General features: G+C 50.6%; 1 protein-coding gene across 4 annotated transcripts in view; it reads left to right on the top strand.

The window, feature by feature from the left end:
• ALX4 (ALX homeobox 4) overlaps positions 1–16178 on the top strand; it is a 63865-nt gene extending 47687 nt beyond the window's left edge. For 3 of the 4 annotated variants that reach the window (XM_075927529.1, XM_075927530.1, XM_075927528.1), the window contains 2 exons: positions 8286–8414; positions 13770–16178. In XM_075927529.1, coding sequence (XP_075783644.1) covers positions 8286–8414; positions 13770–14093 — 453 coding nt within the window. In that variant the 3' untranslated portion in view covers positions 14094–16178. Of the gene's footprint in view, positions 1–4191; positions 4322–8285; positions 8415–13769 lie in introns of all 4 variants that reach the window. The other variant, XM_075927531.1, reaches the window with a different exon arrangement.
• The last annotated feature ends 301 nt before the right edge of the window (positions 16179–16479 follow it).

Below are 16479 nucleotides of genomic sequence, written 5' to 3'. Positions count from 1 at the left end.
CACAGAGGGGCCCGCTGTTCCTGGAGCTAAGGGAGCAGCTTGGCAAGCAGCAAGGCAGCAGATACCCTTCAGGGATATTTACTCCCTCCAGGCTCTCGTGTAAATTAGTTTGCTCCAAAAGAATCCGGTGGGGACACTGGCTCACTAGCTGTAGAGGCACCAACCTTTCTCATGATACATCCCATTGCTGGCAAGGTGGGGGAAGCAGAGGTCACCATGACCTCCGGTGCCAGGCAGTCAAAACAGAGAATGCAGAGGCACAATTGAAATGGGTTTTGCTGCCTGGTTGGCTGAGCAGGCTTGGAGGCAATGCATGAAGTCCATTGTTTCGGGGCAAAAAGGTATGGCTGCCACCTCCAAAAGAGCAGAGGAGTCCAAGAAGCTTGGGCCAAAGCTGCCAGGTCTCTCACAATCATAAGCTGAGACTCCCTCTGTGCTTGCGTAGAGGAGAACCCAGGAAGTGGCTATTGATGCTATTTTTTGGGCCCGCATCACACATGCTGATGGCTTCCCCTGGAGGTCAGGGTACAATCGCAGGTTCACAGATCGCACACTGCACTGACTGACCTCTTTGGCTTAGGAATGGCACTACTATGCCAGTGGGGAGATCTCCTTCCCATGCTCATCCCAGAGAGTTTGGTTCATGCATTTTAATTTCCTAAGGAGTGCTTGAGGGAGAGTAGGATTTGGCACTGATCTTCCATGGCCTTAGCATATTTCATCATCATTTACACCGTGCAAAGAGAGTGACCGTCTTGTACACCTTTGCCCTAGGGGCCATGGCAACACAAAGCGCAAAGCTGCAGCGAGCCAGGCCCTGTGCGTGTAAGAGTGAATGAATTATATTCCCCTGCAGAGTCTGGCCCTTAGACCGACGAGGGGGCCAGCCACTGCAGTTAACTAATGGAGCACTACCTCATGAGCCTCTGTCAGGGCAGAGGGATTCTGGAGCCAAAGGGCAGGGATTCTAGGTCTGGCTTACGTGTGAGAGACACAGCTAATATTGGAGCTTGTTGTCTACAGGCCTGGGTGTGGTTACAACCGAGTGATCATATTGTTCATCACGTGCTCCAACGTCGTCCATCGTTGCCCCGCTGCTCCCCTTCCACTCAAGAACTGTGCAGAGAGAGCTGTCTTACAGAACAGAGGGTGACAAAAAATGTCCTGAGAATGTGCAGGGAGCTGTGGAGATGGAACAAGTGGCCAAGGTCACTAGAGTCATTTACCTAAGGACTATCAAGCTACAAGATGCCAGAGAGAACCTAGTGTTAGGCATAGACAGAGCAAGTTACTCGAGTCCCCACCACGTTATTTCTTTCCCCTGTCAAATGGTGGCAACATATTTGAATGGATTTCACCTGCTAGATGAGCCCCTTTCCCAGAGGCTACCAGTCACCATAGTGCCATTGACTTTGATGGAGGGTTGCTGATTGACCTGGAGAGTGTGGCAGTGTGGCTGGCCCATAACCAAACCTGAGACTCCAGCCGGCAGCTTTATGCTCCCTAAGGAGCAGATATTGTAACAGGTAAATCAAAAGCCAGACCTTTCTCCTCCCTAGCCTGGCCAGGGGAAGATGCGCTGAGGTATTCTCTGCCGTGAATCACTTAGTAAAAGCCTGGCCTGGTCCTGCATCTGCCTTCCCACTGGCCAAGCCGGCCGCTCTTTAGAACTAAACAGCCCCCAAAGCACTAGGTAGCAGCAGAGACAGGGCCCAGCCAGACAATGACTGATCAGGTTCTTTCCAAACCTCTCCCCAGCTCACACTTTGCTAGTAAAATACCCAAAGGGGAGCAGGGAGCTGGAGAAGAATTCACCCCAGCAGCAAACTCAGCATGGCAAGCTCTGTCTGCAAAGCTCTGGACTGGAGTGTCTTTGGAAATCATTCCACAGCGTGGCCCCTTTCCAGATGCTGAAGAGGTCACTTCTCTGCCTGCTTTGGATTCTAATCTCCACAGCTGGTGTCTACAGGCAATGAAGCTGAGTTTCCCCTGAAGTGCAAGGGACTGTTCCCTTCCTCACTCTGCCTGCAGATGCCCCTGAACCTTCCTTAAAGGCACAAGCGAGCTGAGATATCGCACGGCCCAGATTGCAGTGACTTAGCAATTGACAGTCCTAGTGTGCTGCCAGGTTGCTGCAGTGACAGGGGCACATTTAGAAATCATCAGGGAACTACTCCCACCCTTACATGCCCCCTGTAAACAGTCCTCACAAAGTGTAGCATTTTCTTTTTTCCCTTCAGTTGACTGGGCCATATGGAGGTCCATAGTGCAGTGAAAAGGAAGCTATAGCGCCATGGAAGTTAAAGTCTTTGTGCTCTCTTGGAAGTACCCGTAGGGAGTAAAAGTTTTGTAAGAGACTAAAACAGGGGCAGCGGGAGAATGGGCTGGAAGGATGGGGCTGATGGGTCAGACATAAAAGGCTGTTCCCCCCCAAGTGGGCTGCTGTGCATGTTTATGCATTGCCTCTTCCCCCTCCACCATAAGTAGATAGTGAGCCCCCCATCACAAATAACTGAAGCCAGTGAAGTGTGAGAGATTGAGACAAAACTAGGACATAAAAGATCGATTCAACTAGATTACCAGCTCTCCTTCCAAGCCCAGCACCCTGCCCTTCTTCCTCTCGCAGGTCCCCAACCTGGACTCCACGCTGCTTTTGATTACATGGCTCTGGCTTGGTTCTTTGGCATCAGAGCTGCATAAGGCTATGTGACCAAAGGCAGGCCCCAAGGGGTCCTTGGAGGTTTGATAGAACCCACTTCGAGAAATATATACCCCAACTGCATGGCCTTCTACACACTCCATGAAATGCACACAAATGGCTCCTTCCTTGGGCACAAGTGCTCCCATCTTCTTTTGAACAGCTGTCCCCATGCACAAAAGCATGCACAGAGATCATTGCACTCCCCACCCATCCCACGTGTGCGCACACACCATTGCCAAGTCTCCACCCCATGCATTTCTGCATGTGCCCACATACAGAGGTATGCACTTGCGAACACACATGTACCACTTTGCATCCTCCTCCTCAGGTGTACCCAAACAATTGCTAAAATGCTTCCCTTCCCAACCTCCATGCCATGTCCCCCTAGCTCAGTACCAACACATGAGCATTCCTCTCCCTGGCTGCAAGTGTCTCTTTGGCAGACAGTAGCTGTGATTCTGGTTTGTTGCCTGCCTATGGGGGTCAGCGCCAGGGAATGTCACCCCACTATCCCCTCCCCAGGGGCAGGCCTCCTGATTGCAGGGCCGTTAATGAAAATCTTTTCAGGGTTGACCCTGTGATGCAGCAGAGGCTTGAAAGCAAGAGGGAAATGTCAAACTCCGCTGTAGCAAAATCACTGCCTGGGTAAAGAAAGAAAAGCAAAGCAAGAACTAATATATCTTGATCCCTTTTCCCCCATAAAACCCTGGGAGGCTGGTGGAAGGAGCGGAAAGACTGAGCTAAGCCTGCAGGAAATTAAACATGAAATGAAAACAAGCTCAAGTTATTCAATTCTCTCATCCCAGGCTCCAGTTTCCCATTCCAGGCCACTGATAAAATGGTGTCCAGTTTCAGTGCTTAAGGATGAATTCTGGCTCTGTTCTTGCAGGCTGGAAAGCGAAGGGCGTGTGGCCCTCACCAAGGGAAGGGGAGACAGCCTGGCCTTTAAAAGGGAGGCTCTGAAACAGACAGACACTGACAGACTGCACGCCTGAGCAGGAGGGAGCGTGAGAGGAAGAGAAAGAGACAGAGACTGTGAGAACGATAGAGACCATATGGGAGAGAGCTTATGAGGGGGTGCAACAGTGACAGAGAAATGCAACCACAGACAAGGGGACAGAACCCCAGAGAGCTTCCCCTAAAGGCAGGCTCAGCCCTAAACCTTGAAGCATCTGGTAGTTGACCCTGAAATTCAGATCTCAGTTCCATTCACTGAGCCCCCCTTTAACTGTGCTGAGTTGTCCCCACCTCCCCCCATCACTTCTGTTTGCATCCGAAGCACAAGGGGAGGTGAACATGGGAGTGGGGTATTCAGCAGACTCAGCTGAGCACTGTGAGGAGCGGGGGGGGGGGGGGAGGGGAGGCATTTGCCAGCTGTGTGAGAACAGGCAGCACCAGCTGAGTGGGGGACAGTAGAGGGGAGACGACGAGGAGGTTACTGATCTCTTTGTTACAAACTAATCCCTGCCTCTCCGACCCCCAACACATAGCTCCATTGCTGGAGTGATGCACCCTCTGAGGCCAGCGTATACAGAGACACAGAGCATTTTCTATCGACACGTGTTGTAGGACTGATTTGTTCCTGTGCTACATCAGGGCTTGGCAATACACAGCCTGCAGGTGAGAAACACGTCACACAAGACTGCTGCCCGTCCTGACTATTAGCATGGAGATTCAGGCCACAGTAGGCAGTGCTGCTTCCTGATCTGAATGGATAGGCCACATTGCATGCACCTGTAATCTCCTTTCTGCTAAGACAAGAAAATTGGGCTTGTACCATTTTCTGTTTGTTTAGAATTCCATGAGGAGGCCTGGAAAGAGGTATTTTGTTTCCTTGCTTAGAGAATTACTTTATAAATTGTCTTATTGGCCCTGTTTGTCCTGGATGAGCCTATGGAAGACTGGAGATCTAACAGTTTTATGAGCACAAAGATACAAACCGATTGAAGCATGATGGAGCAAACGGGGCGGGGATTGTTTAAAGCCAGGGCTGCATTATGACTTTCGTGGGCCTTAGGCCCTTTTGCCTTCATGGGCCCCTCCCACCATAATAATATCAATATTAAAAATGATTTTTGATATAACGTCAACATTTTATTTTTTTTCTGTTTTAGGCAAAATTTAATAGATTTTCATGGGCCCTAAAAGTTTCATTTTTTTCTGCTGTGAGAAAAAAATTAAAACATTTTCTTTGACCCTAAAAGTTCATTTTTTTCCTTCTGATTTTAAAAGAAATTAAAACATTTTCATGGGCCCCTAAAAGCATCATGGGCCCTAGGCACTGTGCCTACTGTGCCCAATGGATAAGTCGGCCCTGTTTAAAGCCGTTGGGGGTTTGTTACCACTAGCTGATGCAGAATGCCTGAGTAAACCACTGCGAGGAATCCACGCTGTTAAAAGTAAAACATTTCACCCTACCTGTAAAGGGTTTGGAAAGTTCTCACCCCAAAAGTGAGACCTTCAAGGGACATCTCCATCAAAACCCTGGGTGAAGAGAGCTGATGGCGCTAGCATTTCAAGAGCCCAAGCAAAAACAACCAAAGAGAGCCCAGTGCACTATTTTGATTCCTCTGAAGTTTTCCTGGGAAGCTGAAGGTTGCTGCAGCATGCTCAGTTTCATACATATTAGCAACCAGATGCTGCCCTTGGCTCTGGCAGCGTAAAGGAGACTTAGTTAGGAATTCTCTTGCCTGGGGAAGGCCTCGATGGCACAGTGTTGCCAGTGTGTGATGCACCTAGGTAATCTTTCCATGGGGAGTTCAGGTGTGTGGGATGGGGGATGTGCATGTTGCAGGAGCCGGTTATGTGTGTTTGTCATGCTCAGAGATGGGACATGTGCATGGCATATGTGCTCGCCAGCCTTGTGAGCAGTGCACAGCTCACTCCCTAGCTGCTACCCATCTTCTATGCACAGCGGGGTCACCACCACTGACTGCAGCTGCAGATCAAAGCTCTGTGGAGCTGGCCAGTACTGGGATTGGCCTCCAGCTGGGCTGCTCAGAGGTGGGGACAATGTTAGTACGAAGCTGACAGATGCCAGGGGCCCCAAACCTATTCCACTGAGAGATTCAAATGCAGCATTCTCACTGGATAGCATGGAGCCCTCTTTGGTTTCATTGCACCCCCGTAAAAAGCCTGTGGTGATGGTGGCTAATTGCTGCATAGGATGCAGGCCAGCTCTACATGAGATGTCAGGTGACTGGCCTGCACTTATTAGGTGCCATTGAAGATGTCACTGTATGCGTGTTCACAATCTCCCTGCTGTCACGCTGATGGGTCTAACCAGATGCCATTGAGAATTTCTCCCAAGCAATGGAGCTTCCCCCCTTTAACTTGACTGAATGGTCAGAGCTAAATGCATCCCTGAGCCACCAAGTAGCTCCTGCCAACTCCTTTCGTGCCCCAGCCTGACCTGGGCATTCCAGCCCCTAATAACTGCATCCGTCACTCAGAGCCCTCCCAATCAGCTCTGGATGGATGCATTTCACTGACCCACCATTTCTGGAGGCTTTCAGTGCATGGAGAGCAACTTTACAGGGTTAAATCATGAGCCATTTATGGATCTGATATTGAAGTTATGGTGGATAATCAGCTGAACATGAACTCCCAGTGTAATGCAATGGCCAAATGACTTAATGGGACCCTTAGCTGCATAAACAGAGGCATCTCAAATAGGAGTAGAGAGCTTGTTTTACCTGTGTAGCTGGGACTGGTGTAACCACTGCTGGGATACTGGGTCTAGCTTTGATGGCCACACTTCAATAGTGATATATTAAAGAAGGCTCAAAGAAGAGCCATGGGAATGATTAAAGGGGAGAAAACCTGCCTCCTAATGATAGATTGAAGGATCTCAATCAAGTTTGCCTAACAAAGAGCATGATCACATATCTACGTGGGGCACAAATATTTGATAATTGGCAGTTCAGACAAGCTCTCCTGGGTCCTAGAGTGATGTGCTGGCACCAACGTACAGTCCATTTATTGAAAATCTTCATGTGATCCAAAGGGTGATCATGCAGATCCACTGGAAGAGCTCACAGGATAGGAACAGGGAAGCAGATGCAGCCTAGTGATGCTCATGTTCATTCTCAAGATCTCTACATCAGGGAGGGTTTGGTTAGGGCTAGGCTGAGGTCATGGGCAGAACCATTAATTGGCCCAACCTAGGCTTGTTAAGTTGCCCAGCACAGGGACGCAAGGAGTCTTGTGTGGTAGGCAGTAGGGTCCAGTATGGAAAAAGCTGGCACTGAATTGACTGAGGCTTGCATTAGGTATATGTAAATGAGGCAGCTGCTATGGTACCTCTGATGGAGGGGCAGCTGAGCCAAATCTGTGTGGCACTGTGACCTCCTTAACCCAGGTGGCTACACCACACCCTTAAATTTACCTCAGCTGCCCCTCCACCGTGACAGGGCTGTTGCTCTCATACCTGCTTTTATGTAGCACCTCTCAATCAACTACCAGAAGAGGTGGATCAGGAGCATCATCTTTACAGAGAGGTGAGAGGACATGCCCAAGGCAACACACTGAATCAGTAGCAGAGCTAGAACAGTAATCCAAGCTTCGTCACGCCTGAGCTAGTATCCTTTCCAATGGACTTCTCTACCCTAAGGTAAAAATGATGCCACGCTCGTGAGCCTTTTCCTTTCAATCAAGGGATTTTTCCAGTGGGTCTCAAGCTCCCCAAAAGATCCAACGGTGGGAAACCCCAGATCTCACCTCTGGAAACACAAAGGAGAGTCTCTTCCCTCCTGAACTAGGGAGCATTTGCCTCTGAGGGTCCCTGTCCTTGAGAACTGAGTTTCCTACCAAGATTCAGGACAGTGGCAGAGGGATTTTTCCATCCATTTGTTTGTGCTAATAGTGTGCTGGGGATTTATAGTCCCCCCAGAGTGTCTGAAAGTGGGATCGGCAGTCCTGGAACTCATTGAACGAACCTGGCATAAAAGTGACAGGATTAGTTTCATTCTCTGTGCTGATTAAGGTGCTGAAGGAAACCACACAGGATTATTGGTACAAATTAAAAACAGATTTTGAAATTCTTTCGATTTGAATAACCTCTGGCTGGGGACTCCTCAGTGATGCAGGGCCATTCAGCTTGACAACATCCCTTTTGCTTTGGCAGGTAAGAAATTGCATCTAGTCAAAAATAAACAAAAGCCTGGATTTGCCCAATTCTAGGGCGAGAGGTATGTGGGATGCCCAGATGCCTAATATGGAAGCTCAAGTGGGTGCCCAGGTCTCTCAACCGGAGGTTGGGGCCCATGTCCATAGTGTTGAAATCACTAGCAGTGATCCCTTTGAGGATTTGGGCCTTTGTGCGTAAGTGTTTATGTGAACAACAGCATGTGGGCTCTCAGCATCCTATTCAGATGCCTACAATTGAAAATTGCCCTTTGCCCCCAATTAGTTTGGGGACATCTGTTGCCAGACCTTATGGGTAGAACACAGGAGGTGTAATCTGACAAACGTCTCCCCCAGGTTGGTGCTCTGGGAGTACCTTCAGCTCTCTCCTGAAGTGCTCTGAGCTCATCCCTTGCTCCCAGCCTCTCTGATCCCTGCTGTCTGTGCTTGTCTCCCTTAGGTTTGGTTTCAGAACAGACGGGCAAAATGGAGGAAGCGAGAACGCTTTGGTCAGATGCAGCAGGTTCGCACCCACTTTTCAACTGCCTATGAGCTGCCCCTTCTAACCCGAGCAGAGAACTACGCCCAGGTGAGCAGCCCCTGTCTTTTCCCACTCCGGCCTCTCACCTGTCCTGTTCAGCCTCTGTCTGGTGCTCCCTCCCAAGCCCCCAGGGTAGCCATGGTTGTGATGCACTGGGGGCAATGCTACCCAGCTGGGAGGTGGTGGGCCAAGACCAGTGCCGTCTGAATGTCTGGATGACATACACCTGGCTCAGCACTCCCTCCTCCTCTCTTGTGCTTCCCAGAATAAGTTGGTCCTTCTGCTGACACACACACTGCACTGACCCTGTAGGCCTCTCAGGCACTGTCTGGAGCATTACATTATCCTCTTACCTCTGCGATGCTGCTACCAAACACTGGCAAGAGATGATCGCTATGCAGCTGGTGCAGTGAATCCACTGTCTACTGGGTGAATTCTGCTCCTCTTACTGTTACCTTCTCCCTGCTTCCCGCTCCTCCTGCCCTTTCCCTCAGTCTCTTCTCTTGGCCCCCTGGCATTTGTCTCTCCTCCACCCTGCCCTATGGTGCCTTCCCCTTTCTTCTCCTGCCTTGGCCCCCTCCTGTCCCCTCACAATCCCCTTCCTCTTCTCACCCCGTCTCCCTTAGTTCTTTCCCTGCCCCTTCCCTCACCTTCTGCCTTCCTGACTCCTCAACCCTCTGTAGCCCCCTGGTACCGGACCTAAGCTGTGTGGCAGGCAGCTGCCCCATGTGCCAGGCTGGAGCCAGAGCCACAGTTGCTATTTTTAGTACTGTGGCCTCGACCCAGGAGCAGCTGCACTGCGGCCCAGCTGCAGTCCCAGCAAATGGAGCAGCCGCATGCCACATGATCCAGAACCAGGGAACTAGAGAGATTTGAGGGGCGCAGGTGTGCCGGGACTCAAGCTGAGGATGTGGTGCTAATTTTAGTACTGCGGTCCTGGCCCCAGCAGTTGCCACGCAGCTGCAGCCTCGGCTGCTACTTGGGATTGGGCCGTGTGGTGGGCAGCTGCCTTGTGCTGGGACTGGAGCCGGGACATGATGCTATTTTTAGTACCATGGCCCAGGCTCCAGCTCCAGCAGTAGCCACACAGGCTGCGTGGTAGTTTCCCAGCTGTTCCTGGGGTGGGGCAGCCACCCGCCATGCAGCCCCACTCCTGGGAGCAACTGGGGCCATGGGCTGCATAGCTCTGCTGAGGGGGTGGGCGGGACTGAAATACTTGGTGTGTGCCTGTGCAGGCACTCACCTCACTGGGAACCCTAGTTACAGCATGCCTCTGAGAAGTGGGAGACTCCTGTTAAAATCCTTTCCCACCTCTGCCAGAGCAGGGGGAACCAAATCTGGGTCTCTCATGTCCCAGGAGTGCTCTAACAAGAGCTAAAAGGTGGGCACCCCCTCTAGCCATTTTATGTGGCGCAAAGCTCACACCAGACTCATTCCCACAAGAAATGTCTTGGGTGCTTAAGCCACTTAACTCCAGGGAACAGGTTCCCATTCAGGGATTGCTAAGCAGAGATAGGCACCTTTGCAGCTTGCAGTTAGGTATCTACCTCCACTGGGGGAGGAGAGGCAGGCATCAGCAGCTCCCCTCCCACTGGCTTTTATGGATTGCATTCTCAGGTGCCTGTCTTTCCCCATTCATTGTATGCAGGCCTATGCAGTTCCCTTAGGCTTTGTGGATCACAGTCTTGAGAAGATGCCTTGACACTCACTATTGTAGCACCTAAATCCCTTGGTAATCCTACAATGAGTGACTTGCCCAAGGTCACACTGGGAGCCTGTGGCAGAGCTGAGAATCAAACCTGCATCTCCGAAGTAGTAGGACAGCTCAACGGTGGCCCCACTTTCCTCTCACATGTTCTCAGAAGGCTGCCAAGGACAGGGTTCAAATTCATGGTATGTGGGTGATAGCTGCTGGTTACAACATGTCCCCTTGAGCCACCTCATCTTTGTCATGCAGGATCCAATCAATCCTAGGGCTTGCCAGGTCAGAATTGTATTAACGCGGAGCTTTTGCTCCCCTCCGCTGCTGGGATTTCCCTCCCAACCGTGAGCTGTCAGATGCAGGGCTGGCCTTCCTGGAGAGCACAGCATGCAAGCTTTCCTGCGTCAGCTCAGCTTTTCCCCTTGCTTTTAACTTCCCCTTTGGCTTGGAAGGAATACTGAACAGCCCCTATTGCCGAAGGCTCTTTCAGGCAAGGGGCGCACTAGAATGTGGTTTGTACAGAGCACAGCTCTGTTCTGCCTCTGTACTTTCCTCATCTCCCTCGCTCCTCACCCCCTCCTCCCCCAGTCTAAAAAAATCTTCTTTGCTGGAGGTAAAAGGTCAGTAGTGGAACAGAAGCCAGTGGTGGTGCTGGGCTGTGGAATGCTGGGCTTTTCACACTCTCGCTCCATCTGGATCCTCTCTTGTTGCATTCTTTCATCTCACCCCTTCCCCCAGCACACCTCATCCCAAAGGAAGGGCCTCCCACTGCCGAACACTGCTCTTCTTCTGCATTATCATTTGGTTTTATTATTAAGATTCAGGATCCCAGATGGCCGGACACTTGAATTTGACTTCCTGGGTGGGGGAGAAGAGCACATGCGGGAGGGGGGGAGGATTCTTTTTTCTCTCTAAGCAAAAATTAAGGCAAGCAAATGGGAAATGGTCTGCCCCAGATACTGCATCCAGACCATACCAGTGTCTCTTTGACAAGCATAGCAGAGTGCTGCAAACACTTTACTACCTATGGGTATGTCTAGACTACATGGCTCCGTTGACGGAGCCATGTAAACTAGTTTACCCGGCATAGTCAATTAAACGGGGATTTAAATAATCCCTGTTTCATTAACATAAACATGGCTACCGCGCTGTGCCAACAGTCCACTGACGCGGATCTGTCGGCTGTCTAGTCTAGACACGGCTGTCTAGTCTAGATGCGGATCTGTCGGCTTTGCACAAGGCGTAAGGGATTGGTCAGCAAAGGCTTCCTCAGCCGACAGATCCACGTCTAAATTGCTGCGCTGTGCTGGATCAGCTGATCATTGGCACAGCGCGGCGGCCATGTTTATTTTAATGAAGCGGGGATTATTTAAATCCCCACTTCATTGACTAGGCCGGGTAAACTATTTTACATGGCTCCGTCGACGGAGCCATGTAGTCTAGACATGCCCTATTTGTATTATAGTAGGACCGAGAGCCCCTAACCAAAGTCAGGGCCTAATTGAGCCAGGGACTATACTCCTGAACTATGGGAACAGCTAAGGGTACTAGGATGACTCCCCAATACACCAATATCCTCGTGGCCCACACTGAGGTAGAATTTCTGGACAAATCCACCCTGAAATAAGTGATATACCTGAAATGTTTTCATCTCTGGCCAGATGACTTAAAATCCCACATAGGTTTCCACCACAACTTCAACAACCACCACGCATCTCCTCAATTCTCTCTTGAATCCTTCCATGCCAGCATCGCCTTCCTGGACACCACAATCAGCTTCAGCCATGGAACCCTACAGGATACTATTTACAAGAAACCGACAGATCACCACCCTTACCATCACAGATCCAATAACCACCCCAATCCTACCAGGCTCCCAGACCCCACAGATTATGTTTCAAGGCGAAAGTGTGGGACACATTGCACCAAAAGTGTTTTTCCTGTCAGTATAGAAAAAAATAACAACTCTGCCCATCCCTAGGTGTCACCTACCACCTCACAGTGGCACCCTACCCATGGAGTCATTGCCTCTCGTGATTAGTCAGGCTTAGTTTGAATGAGTGCTAATCCACACATGTCCGTGGAGCTGCCCTTGTTTTGCTGTTGTCTGGCATATTGGCTGGTTGCATAGATGCCTGAGAAGGTACTAACCAACCTGCTAGGACTGCACTTGATGCCAATAGTGCAGATTCCTCTGCATTTCATTGCTGATTTGAGATCTTATGTTGTGTGTCCATTTTAACCTGAAGAATTGTCCACCAAATGTCTCAGGTGAAGAATGGAAGGAGAGTTGACTGAGAGAGCGATCCCATCTGCCTCCTTGTCCCAGTAAGCCTAGCACTACATCATGATCCCCTTCCATCTCCTTTGCCTGCACATTAGCTAGCTGAGAAGCTGCTCCCTCTAGCCTAAGGCCAGGTCTACCCTATGCCAGAAATTTGACTTAAGGTATGCAATGTACCTTAAACCGAATGTGAGGCAGGCCCCACTGCAGGAGGTTGATTAGGGGGGAACTCTTCCATTGACGTCTCTTACTCCTTACAACTTGGACGCGTACCGGGGGTGCTAGTGGTGCCCTCAGCATTTACTAGGCCTGCTAAATCAAACCCTGCAAGATCAACCTCCAGGACATTCAGCTTCTTGGACGTACAGACAAGCCCTAAGCGAATACCCTACTACCTCTGCTACACGCCCCCCCTCCCCCCCCAAGCCACACCTTCAGCAAAGGATTGCTTCAGGCTGCCACAGCAGAAAGTACCCAGTTTAACTTCTCTGGTCCTGCTGCTTCGCTGGGTAAGACAGAAGGGCAGACCCAGCAACTATGGAATGTGGGGCAGGCCTTTCCTGACGATCAGCAGGGTGATGTCCAGAAACAGGCTGGATGCTTCAGAATGAGCGCCCAGTGCTGGGAAAAAAACTCCTTGATACGGACCTGGATTTATACCTGAGAATTCTTCTCTTTCTGCTCTGACACCTTTTCCTTGCTAGGTGGTGACCTACCTCGGATTAATTGGCCATAGAGCCATCTTTCAACCCTCTGTTACCTCACCAGCAGGATCAATAGTCCTGCACACACATAACCAACCCAGGAACAGCAGTGCCTGACCCTAGAGCCGCTGTTGAATGTGCTCTTCATGCTTTTATTCACGTTGCTCAGGTGTTCTTTCGAGCTAACCATTCTAGTGCTCATCAGGTGCTCAGCGTAAAAGGAGCTCATGGAATCAATTTTCTGGATGCAGTTTATGATGTCAAGCATTGTTAAATGGTGTTTAAGCTGAAGGGCTGTGGGAATTGGCAATCGACAAGGAGCATTTTCCCTCCAAGTCTTTATTCAAATCTAGGCCAGGTTGGCAGAGGATGCAAGTTGTTCTCATGCAATGGCTGTTTGGGGCCCTTTGTGAAATGAGCTGATGGTTTTTCAGTCCAGTGTCTGGTGGCCAGGTGGTCACAAGACAGCTCGCATTAGTTGCCCCCCCCCCTTGCTAATGGTCTCAGGTGGGAGACTGAGGATGGACTGGGCCGCAGACTCCGACTATCCCTCTCCCCCCTAGAGAGGACCCCAGTGGGTTAGGCTGGAGGCCTAGAAGCAGTCGGGGTATTAGGCGATGGAAGCCAGGACTGTTTTATCCTGTGCTGTACCAGTTCTTCCAGCTCCAGGTCGGTCCAGGAACTAACACTGAGATTTCCTTTTGCTCCTGCAGATCCAGAACCCATCCTGGATTGGCAACAATGGTGCCGCCTCCCCCGTGCCTGCTTGCGTGGTCCCCTGTGACACGGTGCCTTCCTGCATGTCCCCCCATGCTCACCCGCATGCAGCTGGTGGAGTCTCTGAGTTCCTGAGCGTCTCCGGCCCTGGCAGCCATGTGGGACAGACACACATGGGCAGCCTCTTCGGCACCGCTGGGATCAGCCCAGGCATCAACGGCTATGAGCTGAGCGGCGAGCCTGACCGCAAAACCTCCAGCATTGCGGCCCTGAGGATGAAAGCAAAGGAGCACAGCGCTGCCATCTCCTGGGCAACATGACAGGGCTGCAGCCGACAGTGCCCTCGAGACACTGACGGAGCAAACGGGGACAACCGAAAAAACCCACCACCATCCGCTTGGACTCAAGCCAGTCATTGCCTCCTTGGGGAGCCGAATGCAGCACTTTTAGCTACCCTAGGTATAGAGAAGCCAAACGGTACCGTAAGTGGAGTGTTTCAAACATTCACCCAGGGAGATGCCAGCTTCCTGTGCTCAAGCAGGAGAAGAGGAAGTGGTGGAGTTGCTCCTATCCCCAGCTAGACTTGGGTTTTCGTCTAACAGGTGGCATGTCCCTTTCACTGTCATGCTTGCGTTTGCCAACAACCAGGGCTTTTTTCCTCCCCTGTTCTTTCTTACATCCGATCAGACTTTCCAATCAGCCGCACATCATGTTCAGCTGATGTTCCCCACCTTCCACCAGTGTGTTGCAGCATAGTTTTGAATCCATTTTAGTCTGTCTCATGCAGGCAACAGGTGCGGGAGTGGGCAAGGTGGCACCTCTGGGGAGGGCACAAGGCCCTCACTCTGGGCCTCTTAGCAGGAATACAACTAGCGCTCTGAGTTGGCAATAGAGCAGGGGAGAGAACTGTGGCCCAAAAGGAGGAGAAATTCCTCCTCAATCTCTGCTCCAGTTCCTCTCTGCATTGCACAAGCTTAGCTGAAGTAAGGACTTGTAGAGACACTAAGGGAGGATGGGGCAAGGCATGGTCTGTCTTTCCCTACAGAGCACCCCCCACGCTAAAGTTAGGTACTACCAAGGCTGCAAGGCTTAGCCTGTCAGCTCAAGCTTTGTCAGCTACACCCTACTTCCCGCTCTTCCGGTCAGGCTCATTATCAGCTTCCCCAATGCCCCTTAGGTGCTCAGAGGGGATTAGCACCCTGTAAGCTGAGGTTCCTTCGCCCTTCTAGGAAAAAGCTGACACTGATGTTGATGGGTTTGCAGGTCCACGGTGGGAGGGACCAGCAGGCCTTTAATCTTCCATCTTTTTAAAGAGGTGTTTATTGGGTTAGCAGTTACTGCCCACTACCTACAGCGAACAACTAGACCAGCGCAGCTGTTGTGTAGGCCCTGCCTGGCAGCAGTCATTCCCTTGAATCACAACTCACGAGCTAGCCCACACCCCCTGCTTGCTGGCGTTCCTGTGTTATGGAATTCCGCCTCCCCCCCCCCCGCCACATACAGCTTGCGGGACAGCAGTTGGGCATGTACAGAACGAGGCCTTGTCATTTCACCAGCATCCTACTGAACAACCTGGGGTAGGGGGCTATGGCCTCCAGTGTGCATCCGCTGAACAGAATGATACAGAAGGGCAGAAGCTCCCTGGTCTCTCGGGGGTCCTTTACACCAGTGGCACTTCTTGCTTCCTCACTAGTTCCTATTGCTTTTCTGGGAGCCGGGAGAGCACTGTAAACCATTGGGTGAGCTTTCCCCTGGGAGGTCAAGTGCTTTCCATTGGCTCCAGAGAATCTGAGCAGCTCGCATTCCTCTAAGCGCTTGAAGCCACGTATGCTTGAAGCAGCACTAGAAACAGTGTGGAGTAATTCTGGCCGAGCATGCAACACCCACTCTCCTCACATACCTCAAGTGATGTTAAGAAAGAGAAAGAGCAGCTGCATTGTAGCGGCATCTCGCGCTTTGTCATGAGTGCTATGGTGGACTTGGCTAGCCCATGTGAATGGAGACTCATTTCAGCCCAGTGACTTCAGGAGCATCAAATCAGGATGAACTCAGCCTATCATGTTAGGGGCAATAGGGTGTGTTGTAGTCATGTCAGTCCCAGGCGATTGGAGAGACAAGCCAGGTGAGGTTCTTTCATTGGACCAACTTCTGTGAGGTCCCTCTCACCAACAGAAGTTGATTTAGTGAAAGACTTTACCTCACTCACCTTGTCTTTGAGGCCTAGGAAGTCAGTTCCTTTGGGAGGATTAAAGGTTCTTTGCAGAGTCCTGTTTCACAATGGTTTGGAGTGTCTCCAAAGAAACTACTTCCAAAATTCAGGTTTCTAGCTATGTGTATATATTATTTATGTACTGCCTAGCACGCTGCTGTGCCCTATATAAATAAGACAGCTATATTAGATCTAACATTCATATGTATTTATTAGACTAAGTGAAACTAATAGTACTATCTCTTTTTTCCCTCGAAAGTCTTTGGGGGTCAGTAGAACTCTATAGGTTTACACACACTCAGTAATGGAGGTGTCATACATGTGTCCAGAAGTCTACGTGTAATCATTGGTTTTTGTCAACCATGGGTGAACAGAAGTGGTGGATGGGAGGGAGAAAGATTATCTGAATGATTAGCCAGGAGTTCTCAAATGTCATTGTACTGCAACCCACCTTCTGACAACAACAATTATTACAGGATTCCAGAGGAGGTCAAAGC

Source organism: Pelodiscus sinensis, chromosome 4 (assembly GCF_049634645.1).
Source record: "Pelodiscus sinensis isolate JC-2024 chromosome 4, ASM4963464v1, whole genome shotgun sequence".
Taxonomy (NCBI): Eukaryota; Metazoa; Chordata; order Testudines; family Trionychidae; genus Pelodiscus; species Pelodiscus sinensis.
Note: the sequence above shows the minus strand (reverse complement) of the source record. Positions and strands in the feature narration are given on the sequence as shown.